At 40.8% G+C, this 25767-nt stretch overlaps 2 protein-coding genes across 2 annotated transcripts in view; one reads left to right on the forward strand and one right to left on the reverse strand.

The window, feature by feature from the left end:
- The first annotated feature begins 1680 nt into the window (after positions 1–1680).
- On the forward strand, positions 1681–14566 carry LOC123984285 (enolase 4-like). Its single transcript, XM_046071089.1, has 3 exons — positions 1681–1738; positions 13770–13887; positions 14399–14566. Exons 1-3 carry the CDS (start codon positions 1688–1690, stop codon positions 14470–14472), a joined length of 243 nt encoding a protein of 80 aa, XP_045927045.1. The 5' UTR covers positions 1681–1687; the 3' UTR covers positions 14473–14566.
- Positions 14567–17266: 2700 nt separating this feature from the next.
- The window catches only part of shtn1 (shootin 1), a 44510-nt gene continuing 36009 nt past the window's right edge, over positions 17267–25767 (reverse strand). The window contains exons 11-14 of the mRNA XM_046071376.1: positions 21518–21621; positions 19541–19591; positions 18990–19102; positions 17267–18425 (exon numbers count right to left, since the gene is read on the reverse strand). Coding sequence (XP_045927332.1) covers positions 18995–19102; positions 19541–19591; positions 21518–21621 — 263 coding nt within the window. The 3' untranslated portion in view covers positions 17267–18425; positions 18990–18994. The remainder of the gene's footprint in view (positions 18426–18989; positions 19103–19540; positions 19592–21517; positions 21622–25767) is intronic.

A 25767-nucleotide genomic window follows, 5' to 3' on the forward strand; every position in this document is an offset into this window, starting at 1 on the left:
CGTCGGGCCCTCATACCACCCTCATGGAGTCTGTTTCTGCCCGTTTGAGCAGACACATGCACATTTGTGGCCTGCTGGAGGTCATTTTGCAGGGCTCTGGCAGTGCTCCTCCTGCTCCTCCTTGCACAAAGGCGGAGGTAGCGGTCCTGCTGCTGAGTTGTTGCCCTCCTACGGCCTCCTCCACGTCTCCTGATGTACTGGCCTGTCTCCTGGTAGCGCCTCCATGATCTGGACACTACGCTGACAGACACAGCAAACCTTCTTGCCACAGCTCGCATTGATGTGCCATCCTGGATGAGCTGCACTACCTGAGCCACTTGTGTGGGTTGTAGACTCCGTCTCATGCTACCACTAGAGTGAAAGCACCGCCAGCATTCAAAAGTGACCAAAACCTCAGCCAGGAAGCATAGGAACTGAGAAGTGGTCTGTGGTCACCACCTGCAGAACCACTCCTTTATTGGGGGTGTCTTGCTAATTGCCTATAATTTCCACCTGTTGTCTATTCCATTTGCACAACAGCATGTGAAAGTTATTGTCAATCAGTGTTGCTTCCTAAGTGGACAGTTTGAATTCACAGGTGTGTGATTGACTTGAGTTACATTGTGTTGTTTAAGTGTTCCCTTTATTTTTTTGAGCAGTGTACAAAAAAACGATTAAATTCATATAGTTCATCGAATAAATAAAATAAAATAATTTCATTTCTCTATATTGATATAGAATAATATCATCTATTATCTACTATCTATCTATATCTAATATTTTTAATTTCTCTACATCTTCTTTCATTACGGCTGTGTCTCCTCGCAACGATAACAGCAGCCATCTCTGCGTAACACTTTGCCGGTTTGCACCTTCCCTTCAAACATATTAAATACAGATGCTGTTGCACTCACATGAAATTGCTTTTAGGCTTATTAGATCACATTGCGTGTAGTAAATAAATGTATTGGCATGTTACCCTCCCATTGCATATTCATTAAGGCAAAAGTAGTAAATGAACAACAGGTGCTATCTTGCACTTTTGAAAGACGTCATACTCTGTGCAGACCGTTAGTAGATCAGCTTACATGTTAATTTGCTGGTGATATAAAGTTTGCACACATTTTTACACACACAAACCTTTAGTAAATCTGGCCCTTTGTCTATAAGGAGGAGCACCTTAAAATCAATTGTAAATGATACAGCAAGCCAGTGCAGAGTAGTTAAAACTGGACTAATGTGCTCTCTCCTTGTTTCCAGTTAATACCCAGGTCATATAAACAATATATACTTTCAGCTTCAGCCAGTGCTTCTCAGTAATTGAATGAATTGTCCCTTTTCTTAGGAGAACTAATCCACTTTAATAGAAATACATAAAGAACAAATCAAAAGCACCAAGGTAGGGATAGTGTAGGGAGATGCAGCTGCAAACAGTGTTGGTATGAAGGTATTAGCAGAGTGAAAGTCAGAAGTGTCATATTAAAATGGCTGCACTGTACACTTGCATGAATATGGACTGGACTTTCCTAGCACAGTGCTTAAGTGTGACTTCATTGCCTGAATGAACGCTACATACATAATTTAGGACATATTAAAATCCCACCTCTTTTTCTTCTGTGAAACATTGCTTCTATTGTAGATTGCTATCAATGCCAATTGTGTTTATGTGTCTGTCTCTTCACCTGTTTACCTGCTAGGTTCAGTGTTCATGGGAACAACACGCAGTGAGCCCTGCAGTGATGCCTCTTTGTCAGATATAGTAAGTCTTATTCCCTTTCTTCCAGCTTGACATCATTTGCTGGATCAGATAACAGTTCTGCCTCACTTCCCCACATTCTGTTTGCTTAACAGTCTCTCAGAGTAGGAAACCTTGTTCCAAAGCAGCTGTCAGAAATTATGCCCGAATCCAGATGCAGACCAGGCGACAAAACAGCAGTTTTAACAGTATGACAAGGGCAGAGTGAATGAGCTAAGACAGGGTGAGGATACAGGGGGTTTCCTTCCAAGCGGCAGGCGAGTGTGGGCTGGTGCTAGCTGGAGTATGGCAGGAAGGGTTGGATCTCCTAGTGGCTCTAGGGGTTTTGGACTGGGAGTCAGGCTGAGCATGTTGAACAGGCAATCTGGAGACAGGAAGACAATCAATCAATCAATCAATCAACATTTTTTTATATAGCACTTGACAGCAACCAACAGGTGTCCAAAGTGCTTTACATAAACCAAGAATAAACAGCACAGCATTCAATAAAAGACAAAAAAGCATAGAAAACAGTAAGCCTAAAGTTACCTAAAATCATCAGAAGAAGAGGGAAGTTGTTGCACCACTTTAAAAGCCATTCTAAATAAATAAGTTTTGATTTAAAATGTGCTTGTTCCAGAGTTTTGGGCCGGCAACAACGAAAGCCCGATCGCCCCACTGTTTGTACCTCAACCTCAGGACTTCTAAAGCCCGTTGACAGCTGATTTTGCCCACCTAAAGTTAAAAGCTTGGACAAATACGACAAATCCGGGACTAGGCCATTTAAGGCTTTGAAAACAAACAATAAAATCTTGAAATCGATTCTAAAATGCACAGGAAGCCAGTGTAGTGTAAATAGAGCGGGAGTGATGTGGGAGCATGAATAGCCTTTTCTAGATCGTGCCTGTTAAGAAAAGGCTTTACTTTAGCCAGGAGACGAAGTTGAAAGAAGCTCATTCTGACAACATTGCTAATCTGCTTGTCAAATTTCATGCTGCAATCGAATGTCACACCCAAATTTTTGCCAGTTTGCTTGGCGCATGAAGTCAAAGCTCCAAGACTTAAAGCTGGATTGTTTGACATGCATTTAGTAGTGAGGATAATACACTCAGTTTTATCTTCATTCAGATTAAGAAAGTTCCGAGAGGGCCACAACTTAATATCATTAATGCCATTAAGCAGGCAGTTTAGTGCAACACTGTCATTAGGTTTCATAGGCAGATAAATTTGCAGGTCATCTGCATAATAATGAAATGACAGGTTGTGCTTGTCTATTATAGCCCCTAACAGCAAAATATATAAAGAGAACAGGATGGGGCCAAGAGTTGAACCCTGGGGCACCCCGCAATAGAGAGGAGCAGATGATGAGGAGAAATCACCCAATGAAACTCCTATTTGTCAAATAGGAGCTAAACCATTTAAGTGCAGAGCCTTGAATGCCTACAAAATGCTCAAGGCGTGCGGGAAGGACTGCATGATCCATGGTATCAAAAGCTGCTGTCAGGTCCAAAAGCACTAATACAGTAGGATCCCTAGCATCTACAGACAAGGCAATATCATTGTGAATGCTTAGCAGTGCCGACTCAGTGCTGTGACGCGATCTAAAACCAGATTGCAATTTTTCAGAGAGTTCTGTTGTAGAAAGACTTGTAACTGTTTAAAAACAACTCCTAAAGAAAGGCAGATGTGAGACTGGTCTAAAATTGGACAACACATTGGGGTCAAGATTAGGCTTTTTAAGTAGGGGCCTAACTACAGCATCTGGGACATAGCCAGAACTGAGACAAAAGTTAAAAAAAAGTAAGTAGACTCGACCCAATGGTGCTAAAAACCTCCTTCACCATCCTGGCGGGAATAATGTCTAAAGCACAGTTGGTAGGTTTCATGTGGCGTACGACCTCAGTGAGCAACGACAGATAAACGGGCTTAAATTCCTCAAACACAGCAGAATGCACAGGAGCAGCAGGTACAAACACACTGGCGTTTTGCCTGACTGATGCTACTTTATCAATAAAATAACAGAGAAACTTCTCACACATACTAGTTGAAACCTGTCAAAGCAGAGGTGCATGGATTCACGATAGAGTTTATAGTGTTGAATAACACCCTAGGTTCATGGCAGCTGTTAGCTATGACAGATGAGAGATAGTTCATCTTCACCACCTTTACAGCCTTCTGATACTCTACAAGACTATCCCTTAATAAAACCAGAGAAACTTGCAACTTGTCCTTCTTCCACCTACGTTTCAGCTTGTCTGCAGCGTTGCCTTTAGGTTTAGGTTTAGGCTTTAGGTTTAATAGACTTAAACTGATGAGGGGCAATAGAGTCTAGGATTTCAGCACTTGTAGAATAGAATGCAGAGAGAATGTTATCTGGGGAAGATGGAGAAACCAGACCATTCTTGGCATAAAACTGAGAGCCCAAGAACATCGAAGCAAACTCTCCAGCTGAAGAGGGGGTGATACAGCGACACCTAGAGACTGAAGACACAGGAGGAACACTGATCTCAAATCTAATGGGGAAGTGATGTGAGATACCAGATTCTGATATTTTTGTGACTGAAACCGAAAGTCCAAGAGAGATGATGAGATCCAAGGTGTGGCCAAGATTATGTGTTGGCCTATTCACACATTGATTAAGGCCAAAAGAGTTCAACAGAGACAGGTATTAATATAAGCAAACAGGTTGCTTGACAAAACAGGCACAGAGCTAGACGTTGAGGCTTAACCTACGGTTCACAATTTAACAATCTGTCGGGATTCATCGGGAATGGATGTCTGGCTTCTCCTAAAGTGGTAGGGATGGCTCATCAGGAACAGGTGTGTGATTGCCAGCAGGTGCAGTTTGCGCCAACCCAGACAAAAGGAGAGAAGAGAGGAGAGAAGAGACAAAGAGACCAAACAAAAACACATCAAGCATGCTTCACTCACCCAAAGGGAAAAAATAAATCAAACACATTCACTCAGTCTCAAGTCTCTTAGGTGCAGGAGTCATGACAGGACCCCCGCCCACCCCCGACGGGCCTATGAAAGTCTCTGATAAGGGAGGCATCCAGAATCTGCTGCAAGGGAACCCAGCTCCTTTCCTCAGGACCATAGCCTTCCTGGTCGACAAGATATTAGAACCATTGAATCTTATAAGCGCTGAGTTCATCAATCTTCTGCGGGACGGAACCGGGTTGGCTTGATACCTTATTCTAGGCACATACAGAGCAGACAGAGACAAAAGATTTGATGTATGCCAACATTGACCAGATACACAAAATAACATTTCCCCAACATGTTTTTGAGAACATCATTGACTAAACACCTGCGATGGACTGACGACCTGTCCAGGGTGTACTCCGCCTTTCGTCCGATGTCAGCCGGGATTGGCTCCAGCCCCATGCGACCCTTTACGCAGGATAAGCGTTTGATGATGGATGGATGGATGGATTGACTAAACACTTGAATACTGCGAAAGGGCATCACTAGGTACTCAAAATGTCTAGCAGGTAGTTAAAGGTAGTCTTCTATTCATCGCCCCCCCAATACGTACCAGATGATAGGCATTTGAGGTCCAACAGATTGGAAACAGATTGGGGTAAGGCAGACTTCGAACAGGCGAGGCAATTAGTACTCCAACTAGTGATATTAGCTGAGGTCCAGCCAATACTTATGTTTAACCAACCCCGCCCAGGGATGGCCCAAGATCACAGGAACAAAAGGTGAGTCAATAACATTGGCTGGGGTTGGAGGCTGGAGGTCTGGCTGATCTGTCCCTCCCCGGAGAGCGGGTGGTATGGCTAATGAGTTGAGATCATCCAGGTTCGGGGTACAAAATGAGTTTATCCTTAATAAATTCTGATAATCCCTGAGAGAAAGCTGCCTGCAGTGCTTCATTGTTCCAGTCACAATTAGCCACTAAGGTGCAAAACTCAATTGCATATTGTGCTACACTGTGTGCCGAAGAACCATGAGTCTCTTAGAAGCATCTTTACCTTGAATGGGATGATCAAAAATCTTATGCATCTCAGTAGTGAATGCGGCATCCAGATCAGTTGGAGTGATTTGAGCAGGACTGGCTGTGTCAGATGTTGGTGGAGCGGCTGGGGCTGCTGAGGCGGGTTGCAGATCGGCTACACCCCTTGTTGTCCTGCGAAGTTACTGCATGTTTTACGACATCCATATCCACTGGGTTCATCCTGGCCGGAATCCTGGTCAGGAATTATGCCTGAACCCAGATGCAGACCAGGAGATAAAGCAGTAGTTTATTGAGAACGGCAGAGTGAGTGAGCAAAGGCAGCGTGAGGACATTAAGGGTTTCCTTCCAAGCGGCAGGCGAGTGTGGGCTGGGACTGGCGTGGCTGGCTGGAGAGTGGCAGGAAAGGTTGGATCTTTGGTTGGATGTTTTGTTAAGCAAACAGGTTGCTTAACAAAACAGGTGCAGAGTTAGACGTTAAAGCTTAACCTACAGCTCACGACTTAACAATCAGACAGGGAATGGATGTCTGGCTTTTTCTTAAGAAGTGGTAGGGATGGCTGATCAGGAACAGGCATGTGATACCAGCAGGTGCAGCTTGCCCCAACCCAGAAAGCCGACACCCAGGACTCCATAAGTTGAGGGAAGGGAAGAGAGAAGAGACAAACAGACCTAATAAAAACACACAGAGCATGCTTCATTCACCCAAAGGGAAAAAATAAATCAAAACACACTCACTCAGTCTCAGACTCAGGTGTCAGGTTAAGGTGTCATGACAGCAGCAGTCATCTGCAGTAATGATGTCTTCCATAAGGGCCCGTGTCCACCAAAGCGTTTTTTGCCAGCTGAAAATGCCAGCCCCTGCTGGGCTTTGAGGCGCAGCGTTTTTTATGACTGCTTTGGTTGCTATGATACATAAAATCCGAGGAAGTGATGTTGCAAGTAGTTCTACCTAACTTTACTGGATGTAAAAATGTCAACACAGAGTAGAGTACTATCTCTGGCCCTTGCTCTGTATGAAGAGAAGGCTGAAGCAGGTAGAGAGAGAGAGGACGGACTTGCTGGATGTCTGTTCGGCGACCACCGTTTGATCCAAGAGCTGAGGTTGGACGAAGTAAGTAATAGTAACCGATGCTATGGTGTGCTGTTTGTCCCGCCCCTCCTGCACTGTGATTGGACAACTGAGTAAAAAGTGACAGTGATGAGTGCAGCGTTTTTCCCATAGTTGAACATTTTTCAACTCTGTAATGTTCAACAACATAGAATGAAGCTAACCATCCGCTGCAGCAGGCAGCTGTTTTAAGCAAAACACTCTAAAAACCCACAACACTACTTGCCCAGTACCAAACAGCAAGCAGACCCAGTTATAGACTAGCTGGTGAACATAATGGAGCATTTGAAAGCTACAAAACCAGATATTTCCCTTAGAAGTTAAATATTCTACATTCATCGGCCAAGAGACTTCTTCAGTTCTAACAGATTGGCAGGGAGTCCGGATACAACTTGCTTCATTAGTGTTCCTAGCTGTTATAAGTGTAGTTGACTGTGAGTTCATGAACCAGTACGTTTAGGTACTGGAGAACATGATGGGAAGTCATGGAATAAAGGGGTAAGAATTCTAAATCTTACAAAGAATACTGTAGTATATGTATTATTTAACAACTGGGAACCTATTCTGTTAATAATCTTAAGCAATGTTAGTTCCCCCCTTGTTGCTTGCTATCTTGTTTCCGACCCCACTGCTATTGTAGCCACCAGAACTTTGTGATACTACTTCATATTTATACAGACTGGACAAAACAGGACATACCTTGGAGAAAAGTAAGAAAAGGTTGCTACCTGGTAAGTTCAGAAAATCTGTTACTTGATTCCAGCTATTGTTGTACTTTACTATGAAAGTTAGCGTAGCTTAGCTGAGTACAAGCATTTTTAAAGTTGTAAGCTTGTAATCTTGCTGACACCCCTGACAAAGCATAACTTAATATGTTTAATGAATCAGCATCATAATGTAGTTATTTTAGCATCAGTTTGATATGTTTATTGCAACTAAATCACAGCAAAATATTTGTTTTGGGTTCATACAGCTGTAGTAATGGTGGTTGGGTTTTTTTGTAGAGTTGCTCCGGTCAGGATATTTTGGGCTGACTACCAATCACCGATTACAGATCACTGGGTCTATTTGAAGCCTTTTCTTTATCATCTAGCATTATATAGTACTGCATATTTATTTAATTAGACCTAAAAACAATGCATTAAGTATTAAAATTAACAGATGATAAAGTATCATGAATTGACAACTGTTTATTTTATTACCAGGAAACATGGGCAACAAATTACACTCCTTCTGTCTTAGAGACTTAAACCATAGCAGCCTGGTTACTGCGAACATCTTGTAGCTTAACAAATATAGCTTTCCTCTGGAATAAACTACAAAAACATAACAGACTGCATCGTTATAAATTTACTTCAACTATAAAAACTGCAACAAAAAAGGCCGTAGCCAAAGTATTTAAGAGATAAAGGAGCACAGGCATCATGAGTCGTTGATAAAATCTGAAGTAGCTGCTTTTTGTTCTGGAAAGCTCAGGCAGGTGCTGTGGGCTTTAGGGGGTAGAGAGAGGAGCAGAGAGAGGAGCAGAGAGAGGAAGAGTGGGCTACAGAGAGGAGCCATAACTGACATCAATGAGATTTGAAAATTAAATTTAAATAAATAAAAGTACAATGTTAATTCCATTTTATACTACTGCCTACTGCCACTGGCTTTACCAGAGGAGAGACACTCTGAGAACGTAAACATACGTGAGAATCCTGGGGAAAACGGGAGGGTTGACATGAGAGGAGTAGAGAGAGGAGTGGGGTAATGTGCGGCTACATCCACACTACTACGTTTTTTAAACAGTTTTATAACGAATACCATCTTCTCCGTCCACAGCAGTGTTTTAGCTGCGTATCAGAGTTGTTCTCGCACACATCTAGTGGCCGTGCACGTGCCGGTGTAAACATGAAGTAGACTACTCCGCAGTTGCAGAAGATTTGGCGAAAGAAGAAAGTAATACGGACGAATAACCACACCAGGTATTTTTTTTGTATTGACCGACAACGAAGTGGAACTGTTACTGAAAGTAACACGGGAGTACAAGCTGTGGCGGCGGAAAATAGACTGGAAGTCGTTGCAATGTAAATATGGCGACGACACAGCAAAAGTGTTATTTACACAGTACAAAATATTTTAATAAAAATACCGAAATTAAAACTATAAATATCAGTAGCACTGTGTTTTTGCTTTGCATGACTGATAAGACCGAATCAGAAAGCCAAATGTGATTGTCTGTGTCTTTATTTATAAAGTCCTCCGTTTTTTCCCATGGGGTCAGCAGCGTTTTCAAACAAACATCTTCGGATTCGCAGTTTTAATCTGGAGGGGAGGCGGAAACGTAGCAGAAACGTAGCAAAAGTCTTCGTTTAAAAAAGAAAACAATCTCTGTCCACACCAGTGTTTTAGCTGCATATTAGAATTGATCTCTGTCTATATTAAAATGACTGAAAACGCAAATGAAGTGGCCATTCACGTACACTGGGCATGCACGTGCCAGTGTAAATTGGTATTTTGGTATGCGCACTTTCATGCCTCGTTAAAAAACTGTCACGCCGTCACGCCTCGTTAAGTCAGAGCATCAAACCGATAAACATCGTTGTGAGCTAGCTAACCAATTTATCATGTCATTTACTTAGAACAGTAGGTATGTCTCTCTGTGTCTGATTGTTGGTTTGTCTTTCTAGTTTAGTGAGCTAAGTTAACTAAGTTGTAGTTACCAGGTGTAGTTAGCTAGCATATTTATTGCAGAAAGTTAGAAATCAGAGTCTTAATTTTATTTTTTAGTTTCCTCCTCTTGGTTTAGTGTGCTGTTCATTTTCATTATGGCATTTGTGCGTGCGGTGTTGGAGGACAGATGACAGAAAATGTGTCACACTTTCACCTGCCACCATCTTATATACAGTCTACAACATGCATTTTACTGAGGGCCGTTTTACCAATGCATCGGCGGAGGCACCCCCCACCCCCGCGGTAAAGTAAGCGCACCATAAAACGTAGTGGGAGTTAGCGTGTGCAGTGCGTGACAGGACCATCGACGTGATTGATAACAGTTCATACGCGCACATTAGTTTCTATCATGGGTAAGTAATAGTTACTCCTGCCAGACAGTAAAGTGTACTAAACTTTACAGTGTAGTGATGTTAACACAGCATATCGTTTGTGAACACTCCAGCTGGTCAGTTTTTGGTTGTCATGGTAATGTATTACGTCCGACTATTAACCACACCCCCATTCTCTGTTTGAGAAAGAACGTTAACCAAAAACGGCACTTAAAACTGTCTGGAGGGGGGCTTTAAAGCCCCCCACTCTCGCCTGGCCAACGAGCTGAACCAGTTCTGCTGTTGCTTCGAGAGTCAATTAGTCAGTCCTAACACCATGCTCTGTCACCCCAACAATCAGCCCCTGCACCAGCTCCTCGTCAATAGGCCATTCAGAAAGCAGAACCCCCACAAAGCAGCTGGGCCTGACTCTGTCTTCCCATCCACCCTGAAGAACTGTGCAGATCAGCTATCTCCGGTGTTCATGGACATCTTTAACACCTCACTGGAGACATGCCATGTGCCCAAAAAACAAGGATCACAGGACTAATTGACCACAGACCGGTCGCTGAGACCTCTATTTTAATGAAACCTTTTGATGAAAACCATCACAGACCCACTCCTGGACCCCCTGCAATTCACTTACTGAGGCAACAGGTCTGTAGACGAAGCAGTAAACATGGCCCTTCAATTCATCCTCCAGCACCTGGACTCCTCAGGAACCTACTTCTGAGGATCCTGTTTGTGGATTTCAGCTCTACTTTCAACACTATTATCCTAGCTCTGCTGCAGGACAAGCTCTCCCAGCTGAGTGTGCCTGACTCCACCTGCAGGATCAATCTTTCATTGATGTATGGACAGGGAATTATCTCCGGAAATTGTGGATTTATCATCAGCACAGAATAAAACCTATAGGCTGCACTGTCCTTTATAACACAGAGTGCACACAGTATATTAAAGCAGCTGTCAGGTTGGCAACAGTTGCACTGAAACACTTACCATGGGCTACATTACTGTAGTAGCCTAATAACTAATCTATAAAACTGATCAATGAACAGTAATCTTTTTATAGCCTATTGTAGTTGCACTGATTGGAACATTCCTATCGTTTGGACTGGATATGATGCGAATATTTCTGAGCGCACTTTCAGTGGTTTTTTGCGGATGACTGGTGCAACTAAAACAAAAAAGTGAGTTTTTCATGGTCATGAGTAGCCTAAACTGTGTCTGATCTGTTTGATTAATATTTTCATCTTCAGTTATTGCCATCGGCATTTTGTCCTGTCAGGTTACAGCTGAATTAATATAGCCGATTAAAAATGAATGTAATGGGCTCAAGGTGAATTCCAGCACTTTGTCATTAAGGGAAATTCCAGTCTGGTAAATGATGAATGAGCTACATTGTATAAAATGTAATATTGTTAACGTATTGACTCCTTCCTCCAATCCTGCGTTTTAACATAAATAGCCTATGGTGGTCCGTGTTGGCACACATTCATATTTGCCCTGCAGATGATGCACTCCTTGCTCAGTTCAGCCTGCTAAAGTCAATGATGTACTTCTAAACCGCCATCACTGAGGCCATCCTCACCTCCTCCATTTTTCATCTGGTACGATGCTGCCACTGCCAGGGCAAAGGCAGACTAGCATATCATCTGCTCTGCAGAGAAGGTGATTGGCTGCAATCTTCCATCACTTCAGGACCTGTATGCCTCCACGACTGAGGCGTGCAGGAAAGATTGTGACTGACCCCTCCCCTCTGTACACAAACTGTTTCAGACACTCCCCTCCGGCAGTAGGCTGTGGTCGATTAGGACCAAAAACTCATGCCACATGAACAGTTTGTTCCTGTCTGCAGCTGGCCTCATCAACAAGGCCCAGGATGCCCACTGACTCTGACTCATGCCCCCCTTCCCCTGTTCATTTTTGAACAACATGTCAGATGATTCTGATTCTTCTACTGCACATGTAAATACTTGTATATATGTCAAACTCATATTTTTTTAGATATCTTTATATTCATATAGGTTTATGTTTATGTCTATTGTTGTTAAGCACCACAAATTCTTTGTCTGTGTAAAAACAACCTGGTAATGAATCCATTTATAATTCTGATTCTTATTCCTAACCTAAGGTACCTAACACAGACTATAAGACCACAAAACCACCAAACTAATTCCTGGCTCAGTATTCTTGCACAAAGGGCAGAGGTGACCCGCGAACACCCAAGTCCATCTATCCTTGAAAATCCAGATTTTTATGGTCATACACTGTATGACTCTGTAATTATACAATTGGTACCCAGTATTTAAATAATAACTACAGTATAAGTTATTTGTAAAACCCCATATTGTTACCCCCATATTGCATAACTTCACACCTTATTCCCCAGTACCTACATTCAATTCAATTTAATTTATATAGCACCAAATCACAACAACAGTTATCTCAGAGCGCTTTTCATAAAAGAGCAGGTCTAGACCGTACTCTATGATGTTATTTACCCAACAGTTCCCACCAAGAGCAAGCACTAGGCGACAGAGGCAAGGAAAAACTTCCTTTTAGAGAGAGAGAGAGAGAGAGGAGAGAGGCAGCCTACATAATATACACACAGAGGTACAGACAGTAAAGGTGATGTTGCTACAGACTGAATGAATAATGGTACAGATATTTATAGTAATGTTTATGATAATACTCGTAATGTTAATGATTATAATAATAATAGGACTAGTAACAATAATTGTAGCAGAGGGTGTTGAGCAGGAACATGTATTGGTACATACTGCACTGGTATTCTGTTTTTACACCATAACTCTGGAGTAATTACACAATATGTCACGGCATGACCTAAATTTGTTGTCATAAACTAGTGTGTGCACATCCCAGTATAACATTAGGTGCATTTGCAAAATAGGCAAAAACACTGTCATGAAAAACACTGAACAGATGCTGCTAAATATGTCATAGTTTAATCAATAAACCTTTTTTGGTGAGCATCTATTCAGTGTGAATGCACATTTGATTTTTAGCCCAAAAATGCATCGGGTCAAAAGTATGCAGCCTTGAATTTGGCCTTCACAGGGAAGATGGCACAATGTTTCAGGTCAGCTGTCCACAGTGGACCATTCTCATATTAACAGTAGTGATCTTTCCAATGTAGAAGATGGGTCCACAGGAGCTACTGTAACTGACATTATCTAACTAATAATAATTGTGGAATAATATAACAAAACAAGGCTATTTATTCATTCTGTAGATTCACGGTTATAAGGTTCTATTCTAAATGTCTCCAGTCAGTTTCCAAAAACTTTCAGTGGTTTTGACCTTTTGCAGTTCTCCCTCACCTCAAATGTTGCAAAAAGCTGTTTTGTTGATCGCCCAAATTCTGCACACGACTTTTGATGTTGTTGGCATTTACACAATCATCTCTGTAGCTTCACTTAACAGTAAAGAAATTCCAGCTGTACTCAGGTTGTTTTTTTTACTCAGCCAAAGGGTAGATTTGTGCTGAGTGCTCTGCAGATGTCACTGCACATGCTCAGAGACGTGGTTTTACCCTTCTACTCAGGGAATATGTCCACCAAATGCAAATCATTAGTTGCAGCTCAAGTCACCATCATTGTAAATTCCTACATACCTATAATAATTGAAACTCTAATTGAATTGAACACCATGGGGCCCAGTCTGTGAGGAACTTTGAAGAGGAAATTTTACCAGGAAATTTAACCATTAGCTAAACATGTCCCTGTCACAAACCCATCCCCTCCACCATTAGGTCAGCCTTCTCAATTGTGATTGGACCTACTGTATCTGTCCTAACTGCCCTCAGTTTCATCGAGTAAATAAATACAAAAACTCAGTGTAACCCCAGAGACAGTTTGGTGGTGTCTGTCTCCTTCCTCTTGGTGGTGTCAAACCTTTCCTCACCACCATTTTCTCTCTCTTCTTCTCCTCCCTCAGGCTGTGGCTCTGGGCCTGGACTATGTCAAACTGGGAGGTCTGAATGGTGCTGAGAGGATGACTAAATACAACCGGCTGATTTCTATAGAGGAAGAACTGGCCCAACAGGGAATTCTGGGTAGGATTTCTATACTTGTTTTTTTTGCCAGACAGAGAAAAAGGAGGCCAGACAAAGCCAGAGAGAGAGAGAGAGAGAGAGAGAGAGAGAGGTAGTAATGCCTGGGCTTGAGAATATATCACTCTGTTGATGTGAAAGGAAACTGTGTGTGAGGAATCATTCAAATGTGTATTTGTGTGTGAGTGGAAGAATGAAAACCCCTCCCCAGGATCTGTTAATTGGCTGCCTAATTGCACACATTGACAAATACTTTCCCATACATAATTTCCAAATAGCAGGCAGGGACACTGGAGGTTAATGAGAGATGAGTATATCTGTGTGTGATCAATTTCCATCTTAAAAAGTTAACATGTTTATTCTGGCTGAAGCCCACAGTGGACTGGGGTGGAGTGAAATGCTCATTGTCCTTCAGCTGCAACAGCAGAAACCTTATTTCAGTCCAGTTATCTGAGGAATCACTGGTCATGCTTTTGCCCATTCACTTTATTCCATTATTTTGTCTCATCCACAGTCTTCAAGGAGAAGCACCCACCTCCACTGTTCACTGAAAAACCACAGGAGGAGTCCACAGAGAGTACTGTCTGACACAGCCTGCTCACATCTTCTGTTTCTATCAAGAACATAAACACTTAAAATTTGTGTCAGTGTTACCACAATATAGTTTACTTTCAAAATTCAATTGCTGTTTTCACTTGCTTGCAGGTAAGAACATGTAAAACCTGCTTCTATTTAGTTTCTAAAACCCTCAAACATGTTGTTGCTACTTTGGGTATATAGAAGCCATATTAGCAGATGCTATACGCTGCAGGTCCTTACACAAACACAAGTCTGCTTTCAGGTCACAATCAATCTCCTCCACCAGAATAGCCAAACTATTTTATTAATAATGTTTTGATCTGATAGCCCCCCCCCAAGACACACACACACAGAGCCATGTCAGTGTTGTCCGACAATGCCTGCCTCCTGTCTGTTTGGGACGTGAGGTAAAGGCCCCTCTTCATAACTGGTCAGCACCCTCGCTGACCCCTCTCATGGCTGCTCAGATCCTGGAGGAAATGATTCTGTCAGTGTGTAAAAACAGGAGAGGCCTGGTGGAGCATCCGCCCGGCCTGCGGCACAGAAAAAAAGGCTGCTTATATACAGTGGGGAATGGAGGAGTTTCGTAAGTACTTTGTGTACCAGCCAAGTACGGCTGCATCAATGGGCCTGTCAAGTGAGTTATCCCTTATTCACGGGTCTTTTCTATTACACAGAGAATCTGGCTGACACAGCCCTGCTGACACTACAATAGTCCTGCTAAACTCTTTAAGGCTGGAAATGAAAATTTAGACTGAAGGTGTTGATAGAAGTCGACACAAACCGACACACACATTTATTTCTTTTTTCTTTTATGTAACAATTTCACTTAACTCATCGTGGTTTACATGAAGTTCTATTTTTAGATTATTTCTAGGTAGTACAATTGCTACCATTTTATTTCTTCATATCAGGAAAACAAATTAAATAACAAATGTTCTCCAGCCGCTAATTCTTCCAGTTTCATTCTATTTGGGTTTATGGTTTGCTGGCAGCTTCCACTCAGCGTTGCTGTAAATGTCGGGGAGTGAAGACAACCTCTAATCAATGAAACATGCAGACAAACTGAGGCTGGACACAGCAGCATCTGAACTGAGGCTCCCTGGCAGGCAATTACTATGTTTCGGAAAATAAATGAAATGACTAACAAAATAGGTCAAATTAAGTGTTTCCCAGACACACTAAAAGGACCTTACTAATTGCTGGTCCCTGAAGGGACAAAAATACAAAAACAACAAAACATTATATTGTATCTGCCAAAGACGAAGAGCTGAGAATGGGTTGTGGTGGAGGAGAGGCTGAGGGAAGAAAAGGACCCAGCATGGTTTGTGTAATTACATGTTTTGCCTCGATCGGCCGTGTCTGTACCGTCAGTCAATCAACAACAGCGAGTCCGGCGGCTGGAGCAGATGGTGGAGGAAGGAGTTGAGCCGGTCATTGACTTTGTTTCTGCTAAGGGAAGGAAGAGACAACAGATCCAAAGGACACTTGCGTCACTCCTCCTCCGAATCAAAGATTATATTGTATGTTGGCATACTATTGAGTTGTGCCAGGATGGCCTTGATTAGAAGAACCTCATTATATATGGAGGATATGAAGAGGCAGAGACATAAATCAATACAAAGACTTTTTTTCATTTTACCCCCACCCACTCACTGACACTTTACCCTCCAAGATGTCCAAGATAATTCACACATCCTCATACTATTGTCATAAGAAAATAGAGGAAAAGCCAAATATGCACTCTGCAAAACTGATTAGTTTATTGAATCTCCCCACAGACCATTTCTCTGAGGTCCACTGTTGTGACTAAGTCTGCTGTTAAATAAAATTAGAGTGTGACTTCCTCCGCTACATTTGGTTCAGTGGAGTGAGGAATGAATGAACGTGTGGAAGATGAAGTAGAGTCTTGCAGACTGCTGCTGATGAATCTTGTTAGAGAAGAGACTTTGAGCCACAATTACATTTCCTTCACACTCTGTTAGGGGGGATTGGGAGCTGGAAATTGCACCTCAGTGCTAAACGAAGCCTAAGCTTTAATTAACAGCAGCACACAATAGGTGACGGACATCGCCCACAGTTCACAGCTCTCATGTTTCAATCCCTCACTCAAGGAAGTGTCTGGGAAATCTGGGCAGGTGTCGAGGGAAAACAAAACAACACGCGAGCAGCCCAACATTGTGCTTAAATCACGAGCAGTCATTGTGATTTTCAAAGGGCAAAGGCTGATCCTCTGCTCCATACCTGAATAACACCCACCTCTGACTGAGGCTTAAAGGGAAAATCCACCCTAAGACACAGTTACAAAACAGCAGTGTTTTGCATTTGTGGACGCATTTTCATTTTATTTCATTTCCTTGTATTAAATAAAATGAAAATGTTTATCATATCATAATGATTTTCCCAACTTAGATATAACAGAATTTTAGCACTACATTTTGACAAACTCCACTACAGTAAATCACAAACTTAAGTATATCAGACATGTCTGTAATCCACAATTACATAGAATGGAATTAACACTCTATGTACAGAGACATTCCAGTTGGAGCAGAGCTGAGACTTTGGCTCTAAACTAGACAAACTGGTTCCAACCGTGTCTTCTACAAATTACATCTATTTACTACTACTTTGTTTTGCCAAATGCATTTTGAGCGGAACGCAGGTTGATAAATTGTGGATTCAAGTCACAGTTGACATCTTCAAAATTATAAGAACACCATCTTACCTGAATCTTAACCTAGAGCTTTGGCTTGCTTAATGATGGCAGTACCACTTGGATATTTTAGGAAAACAAATGAAATACAGTGTCAGTGAACATTTTATTGATACTTTCAACATTTTGGACTTAACTGTTGTTAAATGGTTCAATAGACATGTTCTGTCTATGTACATGTTCTGTCTGTTCTGTCTATATATGTTGATTAAATTGTAATCTGGGCAAAATTACATCTCTCTTAAAATCTCTTTGCATTTGTCTGTTGAGATGCAGGATAAAATTATTGCTGCTGTGATAACTTCCAGAGTTGTAAAATCTATCCATAGACAGGTTTAAAAAGAAAATAAAAGAAAAAAAATCTATCCATATTTGGTGTCTGAACATCCTGATAACATATGAATCTATATTAAATTATTAAATGACTGGCCTTTTTTAATTATATTCTTCTCACTGTTACATGGAGACCAATGCATGCCTTAATACAGCTGTTCTGTTTTTGCTCTAAATGCTCGCCATCAGTGCATCTCAAGTGTTCGTCCCTTGATTTGCCCTGTATTCTCGAAGTGACATGGCCAAAGCTTGACATCCATTCTAAAGCAGGACAGGTAGTACAAACTGGAGGGTAGAGGCAGCAGAGGGGAGGCAGTGCCCTACATAAAGGATGGGGGGTGTAAGTGTGAGTGAGGAGCGGAACAGTGGAAACAAAGTCTGCCACAGTAGTCTGTACTGCTCACTGGGAGGCTACAAGGTTAATTCTGGTCTAGACTGAACAATTCAGAGACATACTCTGTTTAGGCAAAAGCTCAAGGCTGCATAACCGGCTCCACTGTTCCTCACAATCCAAACAAAAAACTGGGCTTTACCTTAGAACAGCTGAATGAACCTTAAAAAGGTGGGGTGGGATACACATCTTTCATTTCAAGGAAATCAAATGGCCTCAATGTATCACTGACACACTTGTGCTCTTAGTCCACATTCTGTGTAACCTCTGGCTTGATTCTTTTTCTGATGTTGAGATCCACTGAAGACCTATCTGACTGTAGTACTGACTCCTCATAATACAGTCAAATTAATATTTTAAATGCTATGTGTCTACACACTAAAATAAAATGCTAGATATTGATTTTGCATTATGTGATCTTCCGTCACCCACATCCAGTGTGTGTAGGTGGATACTTGTGTCAGGGCCAACCTTGGGCTCGTGGCACCCTTCACACTGCTGGGGAGAGAATGGGATGGAGACCTGCACAAAGAGACAAACACTTACTGAAACAGTTTTACTCAAACTGCAGCAGGTAAGAATGACTATGCTGACATTCTGTCATTGAGGTGACATGATGATGTGACAGTGTGCTGCTTCAGTAATTTACATACACATACATGAGATGGTGGCTTCAGTGTGAGCTCTGTTTTGTGAAGCTGATTATATTCAAAATCTGTCGTAAAACCCCAGATCACATTCATTCATCACACTTTTTCAACAAAGGACAAACATTTGAAAACATCTAAAATATAATTCTAACTGATGTTTAAAATTTTGTGAAACACAGAAGATCAGTTTTATTGTTTAGAGTGATTCATACTGAAATGGATGCCTTTCTGTGGGCTAATGAGCAGTCCTGTGACCTGCTTGAAAAAAGCTACATTTAAATCAACACTTAAGACCAGAAACTATTGACATACAAACAGACAACACTTCAGGATTATTGAATAATAAAAAAAATAATAAAAGAGTCTAGTCTAGTCTCTCTCCTCAAGGATGCATTACAGCCCACAGAAGGTTTAAAGTGAAAGGGATGTAACTTACTTGCGCTACTCCAGTGCATCCCGCCGCCTCAGCAGGATCCTCTGCAGTTCCTCGTCACGGTTTGTTGACGGAGACACTGCCTTTAGTTGGGGGGAGGTTCTATTGAAATTCTCCTAGAGAGTTACAACAGAAACATATATTTACATGCCGACAGCCTGTTCAACAACAGAGCTGCAAAGTAGCCATTGCAGCTCAAAATGAGTACATGTCGTTTGTTCAGCTGCTTGTCTGACTTTAACTGGAGTGGTAATTAACAGTACAACAGTAACATAATATGTGCTAATTTAATCTGTTATTCTTCATCTTGTGTGTCTAGTATGTAAATATTGACATTAGCTCTTTAAATGTTACAGTAATACTTTCTCATAGGTTAAATATCTGACTACTTTCCAACCATTGCTGAATTTTATTATATTTTAACATTAAATTCCGGTGTGAGCACATCCATGAACAGTGTAAAAAAACAAAGCCTCTCCTGAATAAACACTGTGAAAGTTCAACCAGTAAAATATGGCGTGTGAGGACATGTGATTGTTTTAAAGTCCCATTACCATAATTCCTTTAAGTTCCTGAATGGCAGAATTAGAGGGCAGTCTCTCCATCTGATAAAAGGAAAATAGGAGGAAAAAGATGGGTTTGGTAAATAAACAGCAGTCTGACACATTATACTTATTTTTCCTCATTCAGCACTTAGAGACTAAACTGCACCTCTTACCACAGAGAGTAGGCACTGTAGGCAAGAGTGAGGACGTATGCTTTCTACAAGAAGAAAATGTGTAAACACACAATCATTTTGAGTCACGTCAATTTTCCCATCCTCATTATTTATAATTACCTCATAGAGCAGGTCCTAATGCTATCTAATTTGGCAGAGCTGTTGTGGCGGAGGAACACGCAGACTAAAAGATGTCTTGGCCATATGTCATGTTTTATCAAAACAAGCAGCTCTTAGATAATCCCACACACTGAGGGATTTAAGAGCACTGAACAATATACGCTCAACAATGTACCAAAACCTAATTCAGACGGGTGTTTAGTTTGATGATTTCAACACGTTTTCTGTCACACACATGCACTTCCTTTAATGACTCTCCAGTTTCATGTTTTCATATCTTTTCTCTGTCTTCAGTGTTTAGTATTCACTGTGAGGCATCTCTGCAGTTTGTACTGGACTTTTCTGCAAACTTTCTGCATGGGGCACTCTTTTCTTTGTCCGATGAACAAATCCTTCTTCCTTTTAGTCCAAACAAATGTATACACATTCCTGTGTTCCAGGAGCTTTTTTCCAGACACAGAAGGTTTACGACTGCAACCATTTAGGCCTGTGGAATCACGGTGGTGTGTGCTGTTGGAAAAACCAGCGCTTTACCAACCATCTCAGCTACTTATATCATGATTGTCATCACTACTGAGATTCATCAGCCTTACAAATGAAAATGCAGCTGCATCATCATCTTAGTGTCTCATTTCATTGAGTGGCTTTATTTAACCAAATCCAATTCTTCGTGCATACAATAAGCCTAAATGTGAAATATGTTATTGATTTTGCCAAATATATTTAATGATCATTAAGCAGGACTACATGAAAACTGAAAGCAGTTTGCAGGTGGGAGTATCAAGTGAAACCTTACTGTATTGGTTTTAGGGCTTGCAATATTCCTATAATGTCCCTCTAGTGACTTAGACAAGTTAACTTTAATTAACTTTACAGTGAGCTTAGTTTACTTCACACATTTTATGTCATATTTCTAGGATATTTCTCTGTCATCTACCTTGTGACTTTATTCACATTTATCTTAAAGTTAAAATTAATCATATTTGGAGTGAATCTCACGGGGACTGTCTGTGTATCCTGCCCTGCGGCTCTCCAGATAACACTGAGTGTAGGGCTGTCATTTCCAATACAAAATTCGAGCTAGTCTTCAAATGTGGTTAAACATGTCATATTGAATCAGTAATGATCAGTTTGCATTCAAAATTGACTGTGTATATGCACAGTCAATATGCATGCATAAGCATGTATATGCACAGAGTGTGCCTAGTGCTCCAGCAGGGGGCGTCCTAAAATGCAACATCACTGTGATCCATTGCATGCACTCTCAGCCTGAGTAGGTAAGTTATTGTAGTTCTGTGTGCTAATACAAAATGGAGAAAACTAGCTGTGCAAGCTGTGCTGAATCGACATCAAACCATATGAGAAATAATATACAGAAGCATTTTCAGTTTGAAATTGTGAATGACAGTAAATACTGTTTGCTGACTTTGTAAAATACATTAGCCTTAAAATAATTTAGCATGTCAATGAATGAACAAAATTAATTCTACATTGAAGTTTAAGACTGTTCTTCATAGGTTAATTCGAAATGTTATTAAAGGAAATTAATTTAAAATAATTACATATTAGTTGATTTTTACTGACAGTTTACTGCCATGAAACTAGAGGGTAAACTGGCTTTAAAAGTGAAAAACACAGCAGGTCACAGATATTGTCAGAATAATACATCATTTTAAGGGATTATTGAAGTTACCTGTCTCCTGGTCCTATTAGGTGATTGGCTGACAGGTCGAAGTTGAACGCCTTTCTTGATCCTTTGCATCATTTCCCCCACTGCCTGCTGCCTGATGTCCACTTCTGCGAGTGACAGACACACATAACGAGCAAGAGAGGCAAAGACTGTATCACTGAGCTTGAGGCTGTACTTGTCTTTTTCAACAGACATGCTGTATTTAGTGGATTCACTGATACTAAACGGGAGTCTGCCTCAGTGGGAAACAGTGCCAAGAACCAAAGTGAGTTTAAATGATTTTGAGAGGGACTGTGTAATTCACATGCATCATTAGCACTGCACTTGAAATATAGCTCATTTGGATGTAAAAGCTTAGAAATGACACGAGCCCCCAGGGACAATCAATTAAGTTTCTTTTGGAGAAACTCCAGGTTTTTCCTCTTAATTATGCCATAGATATTGACTGAACTGTATTACTGTGAATCCTTTTTAGGGTGGATTTGGTTATAACCAGGCAACAATTAATAATCATTGCTGTGACCCCATGTACAGTTCATAACCTTTGTAATGTGTGAGGTGACCAAAATTATTCTGCTATGAATTTCAACTCTCACACATCTTTCATTCAAAAGTTTTGCGAGGATAAGAGTTTCTCAAGTTCACAAAAGATGGGAACAAAATATATAATTCTGCAATAATGCATCCCATTGGTAAAGAAATGTGAATATTTAATTTTCAAACATAGAACAATCAGTGGCATACAGAATGGAACTATTGTCAGTAAGATGTCTTTAGAATGTCACACAAAAACTATTTCGTGTTAAACTAATAGTAAAATATTTTCCTCCAAAGTGCTCAGAAAGAGTCTATTATTCAGGTGTCAGAGTCGAAGATCCTTGGGTGGCACCTATTCAGCCCTGCATGTAATTCCAACAAATACCCTGTGCATAGTGCCCAATTCAGGCCGCATATATTCAAAAACTATTTAACGAAATGAAGACACATAGCCTGTTCTGTCAACGTGGACGTCCTACCTGCTCCAACAAGTCAAGGCTTCCCTTTTGTTTGCTCAAATTGAAGAATTTAACATGTTGACCTAATAGACCAATGATGGAGATTTGAGTTTGAATGTCTCATGCACCACTTGCCACATTTATCCTTTTACACAAAAATGACTTTGATTTGCAAAGGAAAAGGCGAAAAGGATCAAATCTGAAAAGCAAAAATAGGATTCAAAACCAGTTCTCCTACACTGACATGTATGAGAAACAGTGGCCCTGAGGAGAATAAAATACAAAATGAACATACCTCGCACAGAGAAAGAAAAGATACGCTGAATGTTTGAACTCAATGGAGAGTATGAGTTACAGAATATGGATATCAATACAGCATTTCCTTCACTGTCATCACTTGGAATACAATTTATCATTTATTGGAACGCAAAGAAATATATAATAATATATAAATGAATATTTGCATCTTGCTTTGTCGCTCACTCCACAAAAACTTGCCCAAAGTTTTTGACCTAGGAGGCTGAAACTTGGCATCGAGGTTAAGTGTGTATGTGTGAAGGTGTGTTTTGTGTTAACTGGCTAAATTGGCAGTGGCCTATCGCAAAAAGGCAAGGCAAGTTTATTTGTATAGCACATTTTAACAACAAGGTAATTCAAAGTGCTTTACATAAAACATAAAAGCAACAGGGAAATATAAAAAAAGTTTAAAAGCAACATAAAATATAATAAAAGTTACAGTGTTACAATCAGGGTTAAAAGAGTTAAATGGAAATATTTAATTAAAAGCAATGATAAAAAGTTAAAAACAAAGAAAAAGAAAACAGGACAGTAAAAGTTACAGTGCAGTGTAAGTTATCAATAAAAAGAAAAATCTTAAATATTTAATTAAAAGCAATGGTAAAAAGAAAAGTCTTCAGTCTTAATTTAAAAGAACTGACAGTTTCAGCAGACCTGCAGTTATCTGTTGTAGTTGTTCCAAATATACGGAGCATAATAACTGAACACTGCTTCTCCTTGTTTAGTTTTGACTCTGGGAACAGAAAGTAGACCTGATCCCAGACGACCTGAGAGGTCTGGATGGTTCATAACGAAGCAGAAGATCAAAAATGTATTTTGGCCCTAAACCATTTAGTGCTTTATAAACTAACAGCAGGATTTTGAAATCAATTCTTTGACATACAGGAAGCCAATGTAAAGAACTCAGAACTGGAGTGATGTGATTTTTGGTCTTAGTGAGGACTCGAGCAGCAGCGTTCTGAATCAGCTGCAGCTGTCTGATGGATTTCTGTATTTCTCTATTTCCTGTAAGGACACTGTTACAGTAGTCAAGTCGACTGAAGATAAATGCATGGATAAGTTTTTCCAGGTCCTGCTGAGACATAAGTCCTTTAATCCTTGATATATTCTTCAGGTGATAGTAGGCTGACGTAATTGTCTTAATATGGCTCCTCAAATTTAGGTCTGAGTCCATGACTACACCAAAAGGTGCATAACTTTCATATGGATTCACAGAAGTCAGTCAACTGTTCATGTAAACTGGCAAAAATGTGTGTGGCGTTGAGTGTGGCTTATACAAAAAGGCGCATAACTTTTGTCGTGGACACTTGTGGGAGCCATCATTGAACTCAATGATGGCTCATTACTGTGTTGGCCATTCCCCTTACAATTTAGTCCCACCCCGTTTTATAAGTACCTTTGGCAAAAGTGTGCATGTTTATGGATAGTGTATATAATTATCACATCCTACATTTATCATATGATGGAAATAGCTAATCAGGTTTGTAAAGCTGCTGTCCAGTGGACTAAACTTCCTATCATGGTGCCTTCAAATGTATTATATATTTTAAATTATATTCAAAATATGAAAAAATATCTCACACCGTACTTACACATATAAGTAAAATCCACAGTGGATTGTGTCTTTGTTGCAGATAAAAAACATTTGAACAGATTTTTTGGCATAGTGGAACCCTGACTGAGCAAACAAAGCCCCAGCGGTTTTGGTGATCATGTGACACTGACCTTAAAGTGACCCCATATTGGAGCCACTTTTTAGTTTGCTTTCTTGAGAAAGAAGCTCTCTGGGAATTATTGTTCTCTATTTTACTGCTCTTCGTCATGTTTTACCCTTTTCTTGCAGAAGAAAAATATTTGATTAGACTTATCTGTGATATGGTCAGTGGTCATATGACTGGAATTAACCAATGAACACTTAAAAAGACTGCTTTATTTCCTGTTCCTTGTTTTCACAATGGTGAAGACAAGAGAGCTGTCTGAGAGCATCAGAAGTGCTATTATCACCAAACACCAGAATTCTAAAGGGTACAAGGACATTGAAATCCATGTTTCAACAGTGTGCAATGTTATTAGAAGTTTGCTACTCATAGAACTGACAAGAACCTCCTGGGACGTGGGGGGAAGAGCAAAATCGATTAGAGAAGTTACTGAAGACTGGTGCAAACTGTAAAAACAAAATGTAAACATGTAAGCTGAAGGCAGACCTGGAGCAATCAGCAGTGATGGTTTCAACTCATATCCTTTACCACACACTAAATCAAGAAGGGCTTTATGGGCTGAAAAAAACACATTAAAAGGTACAACCGTTGCTTGCCAAAACGCACCTAGGCAACCCACAATCCTTCTGGGCAAATGTTATGTGGACAGATAAAACCAATATAGAGCTCTTTGACAATGCAGGGCAGCAATTTATTTCTAGATGAAATGAAACTTACAAGTTAAAGAGGTGGTATTCTGCTTTTTGGCTTTTTCCCTCTCCTTTATTGAGTTATATCTCTTTTTTGTGCATGTAACAGGTTTGCTGGGTGAAAAAGCCCAAAGTCCAGCCCAAAGGGAGTTCCCATCTCCCACAGAAAACTCTGCTCTGAACCGCTTGAAAACAGCTCGTTTGTAGTCCAGCCCTTCACAAGCGGTTAGCGGGGTCAGGCAAGCCCTCAAACCAAGCTAGTCTGAGTCTGTCTTTACATTCTGAGGAATGTTGAAACGTTTTAACTTTAAAAAGAGACAGCTGTGTGGATCGCTGGTGTGTGTGGCGCATTGAACATTATGTCGCGGCAGTTGTGTGTGTCGCTATTGACGACAAGCTACGTACTATCTCTGGGTACTGTCTGCAATGGAAAACGGAGCAGGGCCGAGTAGAGTCAGTCTATCGATTTGCGCTATGGTAGCATTTTTCGGCAAGGCAGCATAGATCGTCAGAACACCGGCAACAGTTCAACGTTTAGTCCTAAAAGACGATGC

Source organism: Micropterus dolomieu, linkage group LG15 (assembly GCF_021292245.1).
Source record: "Micropterus dolomieu isolate WLL.071019.BEF.003 ecotype Adirondacks linkage group LG15, ASM2129224v1, whole genome shotgun sequence".
NCBI classification, from domain to species: Eukaryota; Metazoa; Chordata; class Actinopteri; order Centrarchiformes; family Centrarchidae; genus Micropterus; species Micropterus dolomieu.

What these genes read in the sequence shown, in the direction of transcription:
- LOC123984285 (XM_046071089.1), top strand. Translation starts at nt 1,688, where the DNA reads ATGGGAACAACACGCAGTGAGCCCTGCAGTGATGCCTCTTTGTCAGAT. An exon ending in ATGCCTCTTTGTCAGATATA is followed by an intron (nt 1,739 to 13,769) that starts GTAAGTCTTATT and finishes CTCCTCCCTCAG; the next exon opens with GCTGTGGCTCTGGGCCTGGA. An exon ending in GGCCCAACAGGGAATTCTGG is followed by an intron (nt 13,888 to 14,398) that starts GTAGGATTTCTA and finishes TCTCATCCACAG; the next exon opens with TCTTCAAGGAGAAGCACCCA.